The sequence below is a fragment of the Diabrotica undecimpunctata genome, chromosome 2 (genome assembly GCF_040954645.1).
Source record: "Diabrotica undecimpunctata isolate CICGRU chromosome 2, icDiaUnde3, whole genome shotgun sequence".
NCBI lineage: Eukaryota > Metazoa > Arthropoda > Insecta > Coleoptera > Chrysomelidae > Diabrotica > Diabrotica undecimpunctata.
The window spans coordinates 2,482,284-2,502,866 of NC_092804.1; the positions used below are offsets into that span (position 1 = coordinate 2,482,284).

Here is a 20,583-nt window from a genome sequence, read left to right on the forward strand (position 1 = left end):
ACAATTGAACTTACCAAGCTACAGGCATTACACAACTGCCCGCAGTTATTCATCAACCATCTGTCTCGTTTGTTAAGGTTTTTCTTTAGATCACTTCTAATCGGTTTAAAGGCCGTCTTTAACGTTACCTGCATGGCTGTTTCCAATCGCCCCAGCCATTCTTCTGACGGACCCTCCATAAAGAAGGCCTTGGAAAATTCAATAAACTCACCGTCGTCAGAAAACATTCCTACACATTCTTGCTTATTGGCACCTAAAACGATCGTCCGTATTTTAAATAAATGATATTGTGTATTGTGTAATGATATTGTGTGATATTGTGGATAGGTGTGACCGAGCTATAATCGAATTCGCGGGGTATAATTTCGTATATGTATGTATATAAATTATTGTAATTGGGACCGGAAGATAAAAAAAAATAGCAATTTACACAAAAATTTTTTATTATTATTTAAATCTTAGGATATACAAATTTAAAATTGGAAATTCAATTTATTTTGATGTAGAAAGCTTTATAAAATCTGACAAAGGAGTTTGACGACTCAAAGATTTTTTTCCCGAAAAATTGCTTCATAGCAGGCTAAAATTTTTTTTATCCCTTGGTTGGGTAGAAGAAATACGCTCTTCGTCGTGGTCTATGTTTTCTAAACGTTTTAATCGCTTTTCAATTAAACTGAGGCCTTCAGTCAAGTTTCCAATCGTCATTTGATCCTCAGATTGAACTGGATCCAAACACTTAAGCTCTTCAATTTTTTGTTCTTCCTCGTGCATTTTTATGAGGTCATCTATTGTCAGCTCCTGATTGTGGGGATTCAACAGATCTTTACTACCAACTTCTAAATTTATTTGCTGGGCGATATCAACAACTTATTTAATAACATTACTAACTTCATCATGCTCTGACATCAATTCCATTTCAGTGTCGGTGATAAAAAAAGGACACAGTTTTTTCCAGACGGCATTCAACGATTTTTGTGAAACTTCATTCCAAGATTGTCCAATGATTGTCATTGCACCCAACACGTTGAATTGTTTTCAATAGTCTTTAACAGAGAGCTTGTCGTTTTTTCTTATAACTTCATGGAGTTGTGCAAATAATCGTCTGGTGTAATAAGCCTTTATGTTTTAATGACTCCCTGATCCATCGGCTGAAGTAAACTGACTGTATTAGGTGCCAAAAATTCAACTTTTACACGTATTTCAAAACTAGTTAAAGTTGCAGGAGGATGACCTGGAGCGTTGTCGATAATTAGCATCACTTTAAATGGAATTTGTTTAGATTGATAATAACGACTTCATGTATGAAATGATGACCAAACCAATCCTCAAAAAGGAAAGCTGTCACCCAAGCTTTACGATTAGACGTCCAAATTACAGGCAAGCCAGATTCAGATTTATTTTTTAGTGCTCTTTGATTTTCTGAGCGATAAACTAAGAGTGGTTTTAACTTGCAGTCACCAGCTGCATTTGGCCCCACCATCGCTGTCAATCGATCTTTGGCAGCCTTAAAACCTGGAAAGTTTTTCTCTTCACGTGCGACGAAAGTTCTCGTAGGCATCTTCTTCTAAAACAGGCCAGTCTCATCAATATTGAATATGGTTTGTTTGGTGTAGCCACATTCATCTATTAGGTATGGCTTTTAATTTCTGTGGATAACAAAACGCAGCCTCTTTATCAGCACTTGCCGCTTCTCCGCTTTCTGCAATGCTATACCCATTACAACGACTTTTGAATCAGCTGAACCAACCGTTACTAGCTTTAAACTGTTGATCCTTAGCGATTTCTCCAACATCCTCTTTCAATCGCTCAAAAATTAATTTAGCTTTCGAGCACACTGTATTCTGATCAATAGGACAATTTTTCACATTTACCTTACTATCACAACATAATTTTAACATTGTCTTCATTTCGGTGATAATACCATTACGTTTACGTACGATGGTGGAATTTAAAAATTGTGCACTTTTCACACATTCGAGAATTTTTTCCTTGATCTTTTTAATTGTTCTGACCGTTGGTTCCGATAGTTCAAACTTCTTTGATAGTTCACATAATTTCATTTTTGATTCAAAATCTGCAATTACGTTAAGTTTACATTCCAAAGGTAATGTTTTTCTTTTCTTATTTGATACAGAAGGATCAGTTTTACTTCATCTGAATGACATCATTGCTCTTTCAAGTCTTCAGTAGATATAAAATAAAAATCTCACTATAGAAGTAACAAACAGCCACTCCGTAGAAAAAACTGTAGATAAGGAATACCTAATACAAAATAAATTTGCTAATTTCGTGCGAAAAGTCAAAACATGTTCTTTGGATGAGCAATAATGTGTGGGCGATAATTATATCTAATCGATAATCGAACGATTGTGTGGTACTCTGATGATGAATAGACAAGATTTGAAAATCGTGTAACTCTGGATTCGCGTAAGTCGGGGTAGTGTAAGTCGAGGAATTACTGTATATACAATCCACTAATCGAGAAACGTTAAATATTTTATCTCATTTTGAAAAGGTTATCCTTTATTGGAACACTTGCATTTATAATGAGCTGCCACTTGCAAACAAATAGACTTTAAAATATATAGACATATATTTGACAATGAATAAAAAACTCGTCTTATACATACCAACATTTTTTAGAATTTTAATCCTGATTATATTATCAAAGAGCTTCTTCAAATGTTGCTGAACTAGCTCAGGTTTTCTCGAGTTTCCGAGAATCTCTAACATATCATCGTTGGAAATAAAATAAAACCTGGGGAATATGTGCCGCTTCGTTTCCAAATATTTCTCCAAAGCTCTTTGGAGCAGATCTAACCTTTCGTACATTTTGTTTAGTTTATTTAGTAGATACGGCGGTGCTCGAAAGTGAGTAGCCTTTAGAGCAGATTTGGAAAAATACAACCTAGTAGTGATATCTACCCAAGTCTCGGTCAGATGATCGAAATCTTCTCTTTCTTTCGGTAATTGTTTTCTGATATCTTCGCCGAAGAATATGTTCTGAAAGATAAATAAATAGAAAGAACTGGTATACGATAAATTGTTGTTATACCTCCAGATAAAGCCATTCCCTTTGAACTTGCAGAGCCATTTCTAAACATTCCATAATATAAGACAAACCTCTTTCCCATCTGTCTACTTCTTTGGTGAACGGTTCCACAAAGCGTGTGCTCTTCATTATCGATAGTTGCATGATATTTTCTTCCAACACTTGAAAGCATTCGTCGACAGATTTAATCCTATAAAATAGTTCAGAAATGACGTTATTATTTAATTTTTTAGATTAGGTGTCTTGATAAAAATAACTTCTTATACTCAATTTGGAAATGCCTGATACCACGGTCGTTACGGCAGAAGGTTGCTACAAGTAGAACATTTTCTTGTCTTAGTTTTGTACAAGAATTGTACAGGGTACTTGATAAAACACTTTAAGAAGACGAAGAGATTATCAGCTATACTATCAATAATTTTCAAACAGAGGATAAATCATTTTTACAACTATATAAAAATTTTGTACATCAGTTAATCTCGGTACGTTGGTTGGTTCAAAGTTGTTCCAAAAAGCATAACTAAATGTTTAAAATATACCGGTATGTTAGTAGTTAGTACCTATATAAATGTCGCTCTTTGTACGGAACCATCTCAAACTTCATAGTTTCCCAGGTCTTAGAAATAGCAGCGATACCATTTTCAATTTGCAATTCCATAGTAGCAGCATTGGATATTTCGTTTATTTCTTCAGCGAACTATAAATCAGTTTAATCATTAGTAGATTGTGATTATAGATTTAAATATTCTCATCACAAGGACTGAAAAAGAAAGAAATGAAAAACAAAGGAAAGGAAAAGAAGGGGAAAGAGATGATTGAAGATAAGTGAGAGAGAAACGAAAAGTTAGATAATAATAATGTTTATTTGATTTCAAAAATAGTACAATACAATAGTAATACATTCAACAGTTCAATACAAATAATATATGAATTTTAATTGATAATTAGCATACTGTAAAAAATTTAAACAAATAAAAAAACATGAAAGGAATTTCCTGAAAACTAATAGTCTAGCTCAAAGAGGTTTCTTGGTCGATTAAGGTCCATGAGATTTTACAATTGATTTATATGTACAGTATCTTTTTATCAAACATAATTCAATTACAATCGGCATTCCTAATGATCATGAGGCTAATTTGCTTAATGTGTTTAGGATCTTTGTAAGCGGTTATATTATATTTTACTTCTCAAGCAAAACAGTTAGAAAGAGTCTGTCATTACTATGTATTAATAAACGCATTTGTGACGCACTCGGTATACGTGAAAGTAAGCTAAAAACTGTAATGAAGACTGTCAGAGATTCTCAAGAAGATCATACTATGACTGAGTATCCCGAAGACAAGAAAACAACTCGTAAACATTCTAGGATACTTTACTGGCTACTGATACTACTTAAAATAAGAGAAAGACAAGTTTCTGAAATTAAGAGGATTAGCCTTTGGAAAGAGATTTAGGATTTAAGGTCAAAAAAGAAAATAATAGTTTACTTTTATGCGAAAGGAGTAGTGTGGTTCACAAAGGAATTATATTTTTGAGAGAATGTACTAGACTTACATCTGAAAATGCAACAGTCGTATACTTAGATGAGACATGGATATTTGCAAAGGGTGAAATTAAAATAATTTGGCAAGACGACAACATAAAATCAATAAAGCACAAAATAATTGTATTATTGTTATTCACAAAATAATTGTATCACAAGTTAACCATTATATTTATACCATTATATTAGCCAAATAAACAATAATATTTAAAGTCCCATTAAAATTTTTGCTCCTTATTTTATACAAATTAACTGTAACTGATAATACAGACAAAAATATTCTAAACAAAGTAAAAAAACATAATTAAAAAGATTATGAAGAACTCCAGTGCAGTTTAAGGTGTCTTTTACTACAACAAAAAGTTTTCTCTGCGAATTCCGTTAATCGTTTAGAGGTGTAAGTTGGTTGAATGTACTGTAATTTAAGTTGGTCTCACTGTTTTTTAGTGTTTAAAGGTATAAGTAAGCGATGAAAGAGATTTAAAAAAGAACAAAAGGAAAACAAAGAAAACAATAAATAACTTTATAACCTTATGTAGTTCCATTGCGTATATTGCTTCTAGGTTAAACTCTTTGGAAGTTTCGTCAAAATCAACTTCCACAGCTTTCCGTACTTTATCCCAATGCCTCGTTCGCATAGCTGGATTTTTCAAATCCCCAATTAATGGAAGCGTCCTTCTAAAGGCATCTACGCGAGCTCGGGTATCATCAATTATTGTCCACCTATGGATACGTTTTTTAAGAAATTAATTATAATGTAAAACAAAAATAAACAGAACCAGAACATACCCCTTTTCTTTAAACTCCCTCGACAGTTTCGTAAGTTTTCTAAAGAGATTTTGAGCAGTTTCCTCCATTTCTGCTGTCTCGATGGCCCAAAATTCTCCCGATTTGTACTTCTCCCAAGCCGTGTCCCATTCGTCCACTATAGTCCACACGATTTCTAAGGTAGTCAGTTCCTTATAGATATAAAAGTATGTTTAGTTAAAACACATCAGTTAAGTATTAAAAAACTTACAGCATCAAGTTTAGATAAATCAATGTTATCTCCGAAGCTTAAACCGAATATAGCCAAGTCGTTTCGAAGCTCTTCGTCTTTGTTCCTCATCGCGTTCAATTTTGCTCGTATATCAGCTAAGTAAGCGAGGGCATCCTTCGCAGAAATATCGGAAGTGAACGGTCCGTGTTCTTGGAAATCTTCCAATAATTCTCTAGCTTCTTTTCTGGATATTTCAGCTTGTTCCAAGAGACTAGTTTTGAATTTTTCCTAAAAGAATCAAATTAAAAAAAAATTTTATTTTTAAAACACTATACCTACTACCTATTCAAAGAGATGTTGTCAAGAAGTACTAAAAATTATGGCTTAAACAAGGAAGGAGTACGAAATTGGATTCAAAGTTACATTAGGAAGAGCATTTCGATAAAGTAGACCAAAATCAACTCAATTGCTACTAAGAACCAAGTTTTTAGTAAGGATAAATATTTCAGAGGTCATGTCCCTTATAAAAGCCGACATTCTTCTTCTTTACGTGCCATAACAGGGTTATCCGACGTTGGCGATCACAATTGCGAAGGAGTGTCGATCTTCTTCCGCATGGAATAATTGACCTTCATTTAATATCTGAGTCCATTCACGAATGTTTTATAACAAACAAAGAAGCATGAGATTGGATTGATGCTGAGAGATAGGAAGACAAATAGGTGGTATCGCAATAAGAAAAGGACGCAAAACGTAAGAAATCGCATAAGAAAAAGATGTAAGAAATCGCATAAATATTTTAACGAAACCGAGGACGAAAGAGAGAACAAAGAGGTGTGGAGCTGGCGCAACACATTGAATAAGAATTATGAAAGAATCCGAAAGTTGGAAGGATCTTGAATGAAAATATATGCAAATGTTTTGTTTATTCTGCAGAATTCATCTCTTCTATACCGGTCATTACGCATAAATTTGTGCCATCTACTTGCTTCGTAGATTTTATATTAGACAAGATCAATCCGATGCCTGAGTAAGCAGTCGAATAGTAGTAATATCTTCTTCTTTTTTATATAGACATGACTCTGTCTGTTTTTAATATGCTTCCAGTAAGTTGTGGTTCCATCGTTTTCGTGGCCTTCCTACTGATCGTCTTCCTATTGAAGAACCGTCTCTTGCCATCTTTACTACTCTATTTGTTGTCATTCGGCTTTGGAATAGTTCCATTCTACTCTTCTATTTCTTACCCAGTTCTTAATGTTTTCCACCTTTCATCTACGTCGTATATCTGTACTTCTAGCTCTGGCCCATAGTGTCTTACCATCAATTTTTCCAAGTGTTATCTCTGCTGTTTCTAACATCCTTTTTGCCCTCTTTGTCCTTTCTTTCCCGATATTTTATTTCTCCATATTGTTTCATTTAGGCAGCCTATGGCTCTGTTTGCTCTATTCACTTGATCTTCCACTTCTGTTTCGAGCTTTCCGTAGCTAGATAATGTGATGCCTAGATATTTAAACTCCATCACTTGTTCTAGTATCTGACCTTCCAGCTCCAATTTACATCTTAGTGAATTTGCTGTCGTAGCCATGCATTTTATCTTTTTTGGGGAAATTAACATTTAGAAATTTTCTGGCGGTTATATTAAATTGGTACAGTATACGTTGTAAATCACCTTCACTTTGAGAGGGTAGTATTGCGTCGTCTGCATAGCAGATTATTTTAAGTTGTTTTTCTCCAATTTAGTATCCTTTTTTAGTTCTTACTTTTTTCATTATTTCATCCATAATCAGGTTGAACAAGGACTCTCATTATAAATATAGCGTCGGTGCATGATCTTCCCGACCTAAAACCTTGTTGTTCTTCTGCTAGTGTTATAGTTTCATTAAGTTTATTTGTTATCACTTTGGTTGTTAATCTTGTGTTGTGTAGTAGCAAAAAGGACCAAAGAAGGTGTAGCCTTACTAATACACCAAAGGTACCAAAATCACATCAAAGAGTGTCAATACATATCAGAAAGAATAGTAACAGCAAAGATAATAATGGAGAAGGAAGACTTGAACATCATCGGAGTATATGGCCCAGAAAAGAACAAGCCTCAAACAACAAAGAAAGCGTTTTATGACCAATTACAAGTAGTAGATTAAGTCAGAGGGAGATGATAATATTGGGGGATTTTAACGCTCGAATAGGTAATCAAGTAATATCCGGAATTAAGCAAAAACATAACGGGGATGTCAAAAACGAAAATGGAGAACTGATGATAAACTTCTGCACGAATAGCGAACTAAGAATAAACAACACATTTTTTGACCACAAAGACCAACACAAATATACATTTAATAACACCCGTGGACAAATATCTATGATAGATTATGTTATAAGTAAAAGAGATATACATCCATCGAAAATAATCGAGGTAAGATGCCTCAACTCAGCAGATGTAGGTATAGCAGCCATAGTCTAGTATTCGCTGGGAATGAAATATTAGAAAACGATAACATCAAGGAAAGCTGGGAAAAACTCAAAAATAACATAATTAACGCAGCAACAAAATCACTTGGAGAGAGGAAAGTAACGAACACTAACATATAAAAAAAGAAAACACTATGGTTTAGAAAGGAACAAAATCACTTGGAGAGAGGAAAGTAACGAACACTAACGTATAAAAAAAGAAAACACTATGGTTTAGAAAGGAAGTGAAGACAAAATGTCCAAAAAATACAACCACTATAAACGAGTCAGAAATGAAACGAATACTTTAGTTAAGAAATAATTTAGAGAAATAAAAATTGAACACTAGCAGAGCTACTCAAAACAGATGGAACACAAAAAGAAACATGGAGGACAAAGAAAACAGATGAACGAACTAATAAAAAAGAAAAACATTCAAAGGGAAAACTGGAGAGACTACTTTCAATCCCTATTTGCTAAAGGTGACGATAATGAACCACCAACACCAGAGGTGACGACAAACGAAGAAATAAATATTGAGGAGGAGGAGGTAACGGAAGCAATAAGTTGTAATATCTATAGAACGTAAAGATTTATTGTATTCTAATACTTTAACTTGATATTGATAGGGAAATATATAGGAAAGTTATATAGGATACTTCTTTTTGGCTTCTTTGACGAGTACCTTTGAATACTCTAACATCTTGTCGGCTTGCTCCAGTAATTCCAGATACGCAGCCCATTCCTTAGGTATATTCTTCTCCTGTTGTCGCAATACATCCGGGATGGGTACGTTATATTTATCTAGGGTTACGATTTGTTCTCGGATCAGAAGGAATGTTTCCTCACGAATAGGCACATCTTCCCTTAATAAATCAAAAAGGGCAATCGCTGCCTGCATTTCGTCGAGATTCGTTGGTTCTTTCATTATACTAAAAATTTATAAACAGTAAATAAGAAATACAATTTAGGTCAATGGCTTTTAAGTATGATTTTTCAATTAAACTTTTACACTAAAAGTTATTTTGTAGATGAAATTAAACCACAATTGATTGTAATCTCAATTACTTGCTGACTATAATGAGTTTTCTTTATTACGAGCTAACTGTAAACAACTGAAAGAACAATGCTATCTTGATTATGTTGCTTTAACTGAATCCTCTCTGAAAGATAATGTTAAAAATTTCTGGAAATTTGTTAATAGTAAAAAAAAAATAGGAATATTATTCCTTTTGTTATGCACTATCATAATATTTCTGGCTCTTCTGGCATGGAGATTCTCAATTTATTTGCTGAATACTTTTCCAAAACTTATAGTGATAAATATTTTGATTTGCAGGATGAAACCTTTTTAACAGGAGACATCAACCTATCACAATTTAGCATTTCTATTTCGTCTATATACGAAAAACTTTCCATTTTGGATAGCAACAAGGAATGGGACAAGGACAAGGAAGTCCAGATGGTCTTCCACCTTTTTTTCTTAAACACTTTAGCTTTTTACTTTCTAGACCTCTTTTTCACATTTTTAAACCTGTCATTAAAGACAGGGATGTTCCCGGTCTACTGGAAAACTAGCTTTATTACCCCAATATTAAAATCAGGAGATAACTCTCAAGTGAACAATTATTATGCCTATTTCTATTATTATGCTAGTAGGCCTAAATATTAGGCATATTAGCATTCTAAGTTGTACTCCCAAAGTTTTTAAGAGCCTTGTCTGTGACTATTTGTCAGCAACTTTAAAAGGCTGTTTCATCGACCAGAAATTTGGATTTCTCTGTAGCTGCTCCACTGAACTTGATTTATTGACATTTACTGATTTCCTTATAGAATCTCTTGAAGATGGCTTCCAGGTTCATGCTGTATACACACACTTTACAAAGGCGTTTGACCGGGTAAATCACAAGATTTTAATTAATAAATTGAGGAATCTGGGTATCCAGGGTGAACTTTTAGGATGGTTGTTATCCTACCTAACTGAAAGAATATAAATAGTACATATTCAGGGTTTCCAATCGTTTGAGACTTTCAGGAGTATCACAAGGATCACACCTAGAACCTCTTCTATTCAATAACTATATTAATGACATTGCCTCCAGTTTCCTCTTTGCTTCTTTCCTAATGTTTGCTGACGATTTAAAATTATATTTGAAAATTGCGAATGATGGTGACTATCAAAAACTACCGTCTGATTTGGATCGGTTGAGCTATTGGTGTGACAGTAACGGAATAAAACTTAATGTTAAAAAATATCATTTAATGGTTTTTGGTCGGAATAAAACTCCTCATATATACAAATCATATCTATACTATTAATGGTTGCTCTTTAGACTCTGTATTTCAGATAAAAGACCTAGGTGTTGTGCTCGATTCCAGCTTATCCTACATCACCATATCTCATCTGTTGTCTCAAAATCCTCATCGCACAAATATTATATACAACCGACACATCTGTATAACAGAGCAAATGTCATTTATCATTATATTGTTTCTTGGGTTTATAAAATCAATTTATAAAATATTAACTTACTCTTCGCTGTTAACCTTGATATACTGGTACAACTCCTTAATCTTCGTATCCGTCATTTTGAACAGCAAAGCGCACAGTTTCTCCTGCCATTCGATACAGTGCTCAATGATAGCGTGCTTCAATTCGGCGCAATTGATCTGCATGAAATGTACCGCAGTCACCGTTTCCTGAATGTTGACGTTGTTCGCCATTTCAGTGTATCTCGCGATATTGGCGTCGAATAATAAAGGACTGGGATCTTCTTTCTCGTACCGCACTATAAACTTGTCTTTGTCGACCTCCCAAAGGTCGCGGAAGGGTTCCCAAGTTTGGAGATACTCCTTTATTTTGTCAACGTTAACTTTGAATTCTGTAAAAAGAATGAGAAAATATTGTATTAGCAATGGATAAAGAAAAACAAACAAACAAACAAACATTTTTAAATACGTACAGTGACGATATTCTGTAGAAAATAAAAATGGTGTTTGGTTTTATGTTATACTCGTATGGTTGCACAAGAATTTCCTTCATTTAATCACCAAATCACTAAATGGCTATACAGTCAACTTCCGTTCTTCCACGTACGGATTATTTGCGAGTATTTAGAAGCCATTTTTAATGTGAATCAATTTTCTTTGGACGCGTGACTTTGTACGACCAATTTCATTATTTGAAACAAAGACCTTGAGTTTGCTGAGCAGTAATGGAAGGAAGTTGAACGTGCTTTTGTTGTGACTCAGCCTTTGCTCGCAGTTCGTTGAGTTGATTGTGAGTTGTAAGGTACTGTTTTATCTTGAGCATCAATGCATTTTTTTTATTATTTAAAGTTGGAACTCACAATTAAATTGAAAACGGTGCTTCCGGTAAAACTTATGTGCTTTCAGCACGGTATCGGTGAGTCGACAATGCGAGACATTTTAAAACTAAAGGACAAATACAAAGTAAAAACAATGGAAACTCGTCCTACGTGAAATGAGACCCGGCGTTGAATAGAATACTTAGAAGGCTTAGTAGTTTAGCAGAAGAATGACCCTAGCTAATACAGCATACTTTGCAATGAACCATATATTTAAGTCACGAGATCAAAGAACTGAGATATGAATCTACAAAACTATAATCCAACCGATAGTGAGCTATGGATGTGGTGAATCTTCTTGACAGTCGATCGTGGAGGAGAATGACTACAGACTGTAACAAATGGAGAGGTTTGCTGAGGGAGACCAGGGTTCGAATTAGGCTGTAGAGCCATGGCATGGTTGAATGTACTTATAACGAGATTTTAATTCATCATCTGGGTAGTTAACTCGCTTTAAGTAATGCCATTGATGAAGAAGTTAGTACTTAATAAAGAGGTGTTTAGCAGTGACCAATAGGAAGTTGAGTAATTTAACAGTGATGTAGAAGACATCCTCTTGTTTAAGAAACTGTGCTACGGTCAAGCAGGAAGCCATAAATCTAATAAAGAATCCAAAAGTGATTGATAAGTCAAAAACTTATATTTTTCAAGGACACTACAGCAGAACGAAAACGGTGGATGGATCAAATCATTTTCAATAGTAAATTGAAACTAAATTTGTATCAGAAGTCAAAATATTTAAAAACAAACACTTTGGCACAAAAAGTTATGTTGTTGATTGACAACGCCCCTTCACATCCTGAAACGCATAGGTTTAATTCTGCTGACGGTAAAATTTTTGCCTTCGAACACGACTGTGTTAATTCAGCCTATATACCAAGGGACTACTTCAAGGCAAACTATAGAACAAAGTTACTTTCCTCAAAAATTGAAAAAGGTACGACTTACAAGAGTTTTGGAGGTTATTCACTATTCTGGACTGTATTTGTGAAATCAAATTTGCGTGGAAGTCTGTAAAGTCTTGTGAAGTTATGAAGAAAATTGTTACTAAATACCGAAAATTGTTCAGAACTAGCAGATGAAGAAGATCAAAATAAACTGGCTGAACCAAAGAAACTTTCGAGAGTGGTTACTGTGATGCTACCGATCTAGAATTTGAGTATCTAACGGAGGAAGATATCCTAAGACAATGGCAAAAAAAACGGGTGTGGCAGTCCAGTGGGACTGCCGGTGGAAGTTACACTTCTATACACGCATTCGCCGTTACAAATTTATTTGGGAGTCAATCTGCACAATCATTACATATAGGTAAGACATAGCAGAAAGAGAAACAGAATTAATAACAACTTACTAGCAATGAAGGATTTAATCAATATTTTGATGAAAATGTATATTTTTATTTTCATATGTGTATGAAAGGAGTTGAATGCAAAAATTTTTTTACACATACTCTACAGTAAAATTCATTGTTTATGTTGTTATTAATAAAATAATACAATACAAATTAAACTCCAATATTCATAAGTATTTAAAAATGACAATAATGTAATATTATTAATAAAAAAGTCCTCCCTGACTGGGAATCGAACCCCGGTCTCCCGCGTGACAGGCGGAGATACTGACTACTATACTACAGAGGACATGACACAAAGGTATTTCAAAATTGACAGTTCTGGATCATACAGTGATTTATTGAGATTATTATTTTGAAATACAAAAGACTAATATAATTATGAACATTTAATAAATAATACAAAACATATCACATAAATAATAATATTAATAAATATTTTATTATATGTATAATATTATATGTATATATATCTTTATATAATATATATATATATATATATATATATATATATATATATAATATTAAATTATATATACAAAAGGACATTTTTATATTCGAGAGAGGAAGAGAGAGAAAATATATCTTCTGTTTCTCTCTTACTCATTATCTTACATATGTAATGATTTCACAGATTCACTTCCATACAAATTTTCAACGTGGAGCTCGCGTATAGAAGTATAACTTCAAAAAAAAAACGAAAATTAAAGTAATGAAGAATAGCAGGAGATTACATCTAAGGGACGAGTGACTTACGAAGCGGCCTTATATCACGTGAATGAACTTTTAGAATACTTAGAATACCAGGACGATGTGCTACTCACTGAAAAACTGGTGATGCGTAAACTGAAATGTAGAAACAAGTAAAAATGGTAAATTAAAGCTTTAGGTAAAACTAAATTTTTATTTTTGCTTTTATTTGACTTACCGCACACGAACATATACTCACCTTTGTCTAACAACACTTGCAACTCTTGACATTTGGTATCTTGTGCAATAATCTCGCTGTAGGGTTTAAAAACAGTTTCGGCAATGTGAAATTTGTCATTGAGTCTGGGTAAAACCGTCAAAGCTTCGACTAAACTTTTATGGATGTTTGCTATGACGTGCGCAACTTCAGACAGCGTTGGTTGAAACTTGATCTAAAATATACGTAATCAATACAATATGTTGTATATAATTTTAAGAAATCTACACATATAACGATAAAAATACTTGTTTTCTGATCTAGCTAGAGATGACGATGAGGAAGAGATAACAGCAAATGAACAGTTCGTACGCTTGAATACTAACATCTCTGTTTTAGTCGTGATTCATACAAGACTAGACATAGGCCTCCACTATTTGTTCAGCGTATGGCACAACACATGGTAAGTTTACATTATATATATATATATATATATATATATATATATATATATATATATATATATATATATATATATATATATATATATATATATATAAACATGAGTTCAGTAAATAAGACGTTGTAGAGATTTGACATTAAAAAATATATACTTTTTAATATAGTCTACTAAGTTTTCTTAAATGTAGATACATTTTTCCGTTCACTGGATCCTTGAAAAAGAAGGGTCCTGTGACATATTTTCCAGGAATTCCAGCCCAAATATTTAATGATCATGTTGTTTGACTGTGGGTGAAATAGTGGTTTAAATTAGAAGTTGAGTAATAGTGGAAATTATGTCTATTTACAATACAACTCTTTAGCTTCGTCTTCAACTAAAATGTATTCGAAGAAATACATGACATTGCACCCACCGACAAAGCTCTACTCTTTGATTATAGTTATCCTCATTAAGCACTTATTAAAACTATGTATGATATGGATGTATCTTGTTCTCTTTTAAAATTCTTCACTACGACCACTAATTTCAAAAGCATGTATGATTTCCCTTCCACTAATATGTGGATCCTCAGTGTTCATTTTATAAAAAAATATAAAATTTATTTAAACTACTTACTCTATTGTCTATCAGATTAGCTTGAAGTTTTATCAAAGGGTTGGGTTCTGTCGTACCGTCTCCATGTAACGCTTCGTACATTAACTCGAGAGAATTTTTGCAACATATCTTTAATGCTTCTTCCATTAACGTGTCAAAATTATTTATGTATTTTATCCATTGGTTGCCCATCTAAGAAAAGTGTTTTAATAATTTTAAAAAATGTAAATAATATAAAGAACATTAAAACACAACAAAAAAGTATATACTTCAGTAAAGGAGGCGATCAAATGATCAAATCTTACTAAGAGTTGTATCAGTTTTTTTAGGAACCAGCTGTAAATGAACATTTTACAAAGTACTGTTCTAAGTATAGTTTTTATATGTTACAACGAAAGAGTAGCAGTATTACAGAAGCATCTAAAACAGCAACAGGGGGAAAAGCCATTTATATAGATGATACTGTGAATCATTCGATTCAAAGAAAAGTTCATTCATTTCATTTACAAAAAGAGATTCCTATTTTGGACAAACTTTTAGTAGACATTATTAAAGACGAATCTTTGCCAAATATTAAAAGAGATAAATTGTGGAAAACTAAGTGAATAAGGATTCGTTTATGAGAATAACAATAGACAATCTGCGCTCATAGAGAAAGAAGAAATTATTTGTTTTAGAAGGGAAATTCGAAAATTGGGAGAGAAGGCAAAAATATTTTTTATTTAGATGAAACATGGATAAATGAAGCGCATTTTGTAAAAAAAGTTTGGTAAGATAATAAAAGATAAACTGGTTAAAAATGCTTGTCAGACAGTCTTGAATCTAAATCAGCTGCAAAATTGAACAGTTTTTTTACAAAACATCCTTGTATGTATTATAATTCTTATTAAATCGTAAAAATATTAATGAGATATTCTTAGTTAATTATCCATTTTAATATTTACTTACCGCCCCCATGTGAAACTCAAATCCTTCAAAAACAAAAATAAGAAACTGGATGATTTCCTGATAATAATCTACAAGTTTCGAAACGACATTTTCTATGCTGTTAGTTAATTCTTCTATCAACTCGTCTTTGTCGAATGCGTAATTTGGTTTTAGACAGATCAGCGGACTGTCACATATCTTCTCGCAAATCGCCACTATTTTCAAATTGCAGCTTTTGTAATCGTCGACAAATGCTTGTAACTAAAAGAAAGTCAGCTCACTTTTATTAAAAATTGTATCAAACAAATTAACTACTTGTGGCTCTAACAATTTAATGACCTACCGATTTTATAATAACTCACCTCTGCTGTCGTGTTGCTGCATTCAGCAATATACTCGTCGCCTATATCAGTTCCCCAAGTAAGTTTACTCAACCCTGGCGATATTTTCTTTTCAACTGCAGATATGAGCGGTTTAAACAGTAGGCGCTCATCGTCGGAGAATGATGAGATTATTTTGTTGTAATCAAGAACGACGTTTAAGACACATTCGTACATAAACTTAATAGTGTCTTTCTTCTGATAGACCGATTTCACATACATAGGGATCTCGTATTGCAGCATTTCCCAGTAGGTGGCTTCGTGAAAGATTTCCAGAAGGGACCTAAAAAAAACGTTTATCTTAAAACGTAAAGCATCCTGAATCAGTAAAATCCAAATAATGTTTTGCGGTGAGATACTTTTATATTGATTGCAGTAGATTGCTCAGTATGCACTCACTGCGTGCTCAGTAATTGTGTTTTCAAATTATCTGCTTGGCTAAATTGTTTTAAATAAATTGCACGCTTGTAAGGCTTCTTCAATGTGCCCTCTCAAATATGATTTCAAAGTAGGATTCCTAGTAAGGCTAATATTGAAGAAGAAACAGGCGTTAAAGCCTACATAGAAGAAAGAAGAAGAAGTTGTATATCTGATGGTCTTCTTGTAAAATAATATCATACGTTTATACAGTTATCTTTTTGTATAATAAAAAATTAAAACGTAGCCTTTACCTGTCTATGTTACACTCTAGAAGTCCAGGTCTAGTGATACTTTTTATCATTAGCGGTCGGTTCAATCTTAAATTGACATCTTCTCCTATATTATCCACCCATTTTCGGTATAAATTTAAAATAATGTCGGCGATGGCTGTTATGAGTTTATCGTATTGACCAAAAACGTCTCTTGCTATGCTACAAGGCATCATCCAGCCAGCGCCTTCAAATAACTAAAAAAATGTTACTCTTTGTAGTAAGTACGAGTATTACATAAAAAAAAATACTATATAAATGGTGAAATTCGGAGGTAAAGTGTCATATGTCATATCCATTTGAAATACGCACAGAAGTGAGACAAGGTGATCTGATTTCTTGTCTACTATTTAACTGTGTCTTAGGACAGATTATATATTGAAAGTGGACAACGACCATATTATACCATCAAGTCCTGGAATACAAATTGGACACAAAAGAAAGGGTCTGTAGGCCAACTGCTTAACTTTTGTCGATGACTTTGCCCTTTTAGCTAATAATGTCAATGAAGCTAAAGTTTAATCGTCCAGCATTCAATTAATTGCTGAAAATAGCAATCAATAAAACTAAGTTTATTAAAAACAGCGAGAACGTCTATCTATATAAAAGGCTAGAACGACAAGTCACACTGTTTGTCCGGTAGGATAACTACGCTACCTAGGAGAGAAATCTGAACTACCAACTGACATTTCAATCTATTGAGTCAATCATATTTTGTTCTTGAAACGATACGTTTACATATTAATATAATTAATGATTTTATTAATTTTTTCGCAAAATTGCCAAAAATATTAATGGCTGTAATTTTAAGATAATATTTACTAAACAAAATAATTTAAAGCTTTATGTTAGTTTAGATTTAAACATCTAGCGCCTCGTAGGAAATAAATCTGAACTACCAACTGACATGAATAAACTTATCTGATAGATAAAATGTAAAATATTTATTTGTCAAATAAAGCTATTATGTTATATGTTAAAATACTCTTTATATTAATTTTATTTTAATTTCAACTACATTCTAATACATACAAAATTATTGAGTTACGTCCGAGACTTGACTGACTCGACGAATCTAAATATATTCTTTATCATTAAATGTAAATGCTCAACGTATATCTTCTAAATGGGTCAGGTTCTCGGTTCTTTTGATTTTGCTAAGGTTTTGATTATGTAAGTGTGTGTAGTAAGTGGGTTAATAAACAATTTCCACATAAAAATATTTCTAACAAGAGAATTATGTAGGATTCTTCGTTCCTGATAAGGACAGACGTGTGCATACCTCATACTATGTGAGATTTTAGCAGTATGACTGCAGAATTTCAGGAAATTCCAGAATAGAATTTCAGAAAGCACATGTGGAACAGTGACATATCATTAAATATATAACATTTGTTCATTGACTTACCGTTCGAAGCATCTTCAGCCTACGTTTTTTCATTTTCATCATGTGTGCTCTTCCAGCAAAATACGGCATTAAAGCCGGACGCATTTCAGACTCTGCCTGGATGTCTAGTTTTGTATCCAATATTTCTTCTTTGAACATATTATATATCTAAGGACAATAATATTATTTCATGTATAATAATTTTTATAGTAATATATAGTTATTCAAGACTGGTTCAGTTTGCACACTACCAAAATATGCCAATTGCAAATACATTCTTTAAGAATAAGATTTCATGCACACTTTGATAGTGACCCAGATTACATTTCGACAAAAGAGGTAAACATTCGTGGAGTAATAATTATATCTAATAAGAATATGCTGCATCCACAAACAGAAAGAGAAGAAACAGGGGCAATAAAGACAGAGTAAGTAGGAAAAGAATTAGAAACGTTAGTGAGTGAGAGGATGAAAAATCTAAAACTAGTCTAAATCTGGGACTTGAACATGAAAATGGAAAAGGTATTAAAATTAAATGAAGACAGATAGGTGCAGATGTAGACTAAAATGTGCTACCAAAATAGCTAGAGAAGATAGAGACCTTTTTTTCAATGAATTTTGGAAGTTAAACGGTCATACGAAAAAGTGTGATTTTATTGCTCGTCATGTGAAAAAGGTTTCCAAAAAACAAGTAACTATTAGTGCAAAACAACGGTCTCGAAGAAATTACTCTCGAGAATATTACTTCTACATTCGCAATGAAGAACAACGTGTTTGCAAAACTATGTTCTTGGAAACCCTTAACGTTTCAAAAACTTGGATCACCACAGTATTAAGAAAACTGAAAGATGGTGGATATTAGAGGAAGATAAACGTGAAAAACACACTAACAGATTAAATAAACTATCAACTCAACTTACAGATTACCTAAAAAATCACATAAATCAGTTTCCTGTAGTACCTTCCCATTATACACGTAAGAATACGACGAAGGCGTACCTTGAACAAGGGCTAAATATCCAGAAAATGTACCGATTGTACAACGAATATTGTGAACAAAAAAACATCGCTACAGTTGCCACGTTACACCAGTATAGAGATATTTTCAATGAACCGTTCAATATTGCGTTCTTTAAACCAAAAAAGGACCAGTGTAGATAGATAGACAGACAGATTTAGAGAGATGGCCTTTTGGCCTATTAAATTGCGACCTTTTCAGATCTATTGTGGTCCTCTAGACCTAGATAACATTCTCTAGCATGACTCTTTTTATAAAGTCTATTAGCTTCGAGACTGTACCTTCCATGTAGCTATTTGCCGGTGGATTTTCTTCTCCTAATGCAAAGAACCGCACATTTGCCAGACTGTCACACTGACATAAAATATGCTCTGGTGTTTCTTCTTCGAGGTGACAGAATCTACACAGGTCATCGTCTAATAATCCCATCAGCTTCAAGTGCGTATTCAGCTTACAGTGCCCTGTTAGAAGACCTACTATAGCTTTGACTGTTTTTCTGTCTTTGCTTATTAGGTCTGCCGTAAATTTTGGCGAATGTTGTGTAATGCACTGTTTCGGCTATCTTTGTACTGGTGAATTCCTCCACCATTCCAGAGATTTGTGAGCTACCTACTTCCTTGTAGCCGTTCTTGTTACTGACTTTGCAATGCCGCAGAAGGGTTCCGGTCCAATGAATGGCATTGATGAGCCTTGTTTTGCCATTTCATCTGCTTTTTCATTGCCCTTATGATCCTCGTGAACCGGTACCCAGGCTACCGTAACCTTGCTACGGTCTCCTAGTTTATTTAGGGCACACACACAATCCCATACTAGCTTAGAATTGACCTCTACAGAATTGAGTGCCTTAAGCGCTCCCTGACCATCTGTGAAGTTGGCAACTGAACAGAACGTTCTTTCCTGCCTTTCTATTTCTTCCACGCAGTAATGTATTGCAGTTATTTCCGCCTGGAAAACTGTCACATCCTTAGATAGACCTACCGGGAAATGTATTTCTTGATTTGTCCCTACTATGCTGGCTCCCACACCCTCCGATGTTTTGAGCCATCCGTGTACCAGGTAGCAGCAGCTTGTATGGGTACACCTTTATTCCAGTCTTCTCTGCCTGGTATCTTAATTGTGAACTTATTGTTAAAGCTATATCTCGTAGCTGTTACATCGATAGGTTGCCCCATCACAATATCGGCTTTTAGCTTTCTGTTGTCAGCACCATGCAACTGGCTTGTATGTCGCTGACTATGGATTAATCTGTGCATCACTGATCTGGCTTCGCCCTGTATAAAGATATGAAGTGGTGGTGCATTCAGCAGGACTTCCAAAGATGCAGTAGGAAATGTTTTTATGGCACCCGTAATAGCCAAATGACTAGTGTACCGTTTGTTCTGTTTTTAATATGGCTGGAGATACTAAAAAAGCAAAAGTGCTAGAAAAATAAAAGTCCCATATGAAAAACAAAAAAGTTGTCAGAAACCTAAAAGAG

At 33.7% G+C, this 20,583-nt stretch overlaps 1 protein-coding gene across 2 annotated transcripts in view; it reads right to left on the reverse strand.

The window, feature by feature from the left end:
* The window catches only part of kl-2 (dynein heavy chain 2, axonemal kl-2), a 105,748-nt gene that overhangs the window by 65,025 nt on the left and 20,140 nt on the right, over positions 1 to 20,583 (reverse strand). For both annotated transcript variants that reach the window (XM_072522064.1, XM_072522063.1), the window contains exons 7-21: positions 18,110 to 18,256; positions 16,684 to 16,898; positions 15,995 to 16,295; positions 15,654 to 15,893; positions 14,727 to 14,897; positions 13,691 to 13,883; positions 10,556 to 10,904; positions 8,708 to 8,954; positions 5,614 to 5,862; positions 5,385 to 5,554; positions 5,126 to 5,318; positions 3,613 to 3,749; positions 3,056 to 3,242; positions 2,631 to 3,003; positions 15 to 253 (exon numbers count right to left, since the gene is read on the reverse strand). In XM_072522064.1, coding sequence (XP_072378165.1) covers positions 15 to 253; positions 2,631 to 3,003; positions 3,056 to 3,242; positions 3,613 to 3,749; positions 5,126 to 5,318; positions 5,385 to 5,554; positions 5,614 to 5,862; positions 8,708 to 8,954; positions 10,556 to 10,904; positions 13,691 to 13,883; positions 14,727 to 14,897; positions 15,654 to 15,893; positions 15,995 to 16,295; positions 16,684 to 16,898; positions 18,110 to 18,256 — 3,411 coding nt within the window. The remainder of the gene's footprint in view (positions 1 to 14; positions 254 to 2,630; positions 3,004 to 3,055; positions 3,243 to 3,612; positions 3,750 to 5,125; positions 5,319 to 5,384; positions 5,555 to 5,613; positions 5,863 to 8,707; positions 8,955 to 10,555; positions 10,905 to 13,690; positions 13,884 to 14,726; positions 14,898 to 15,653; positions 15,894 to 15,994; positions 16,296 to 16,683; positions 16,899 to 18,109; positions 18,257 to 20,583) is intronic.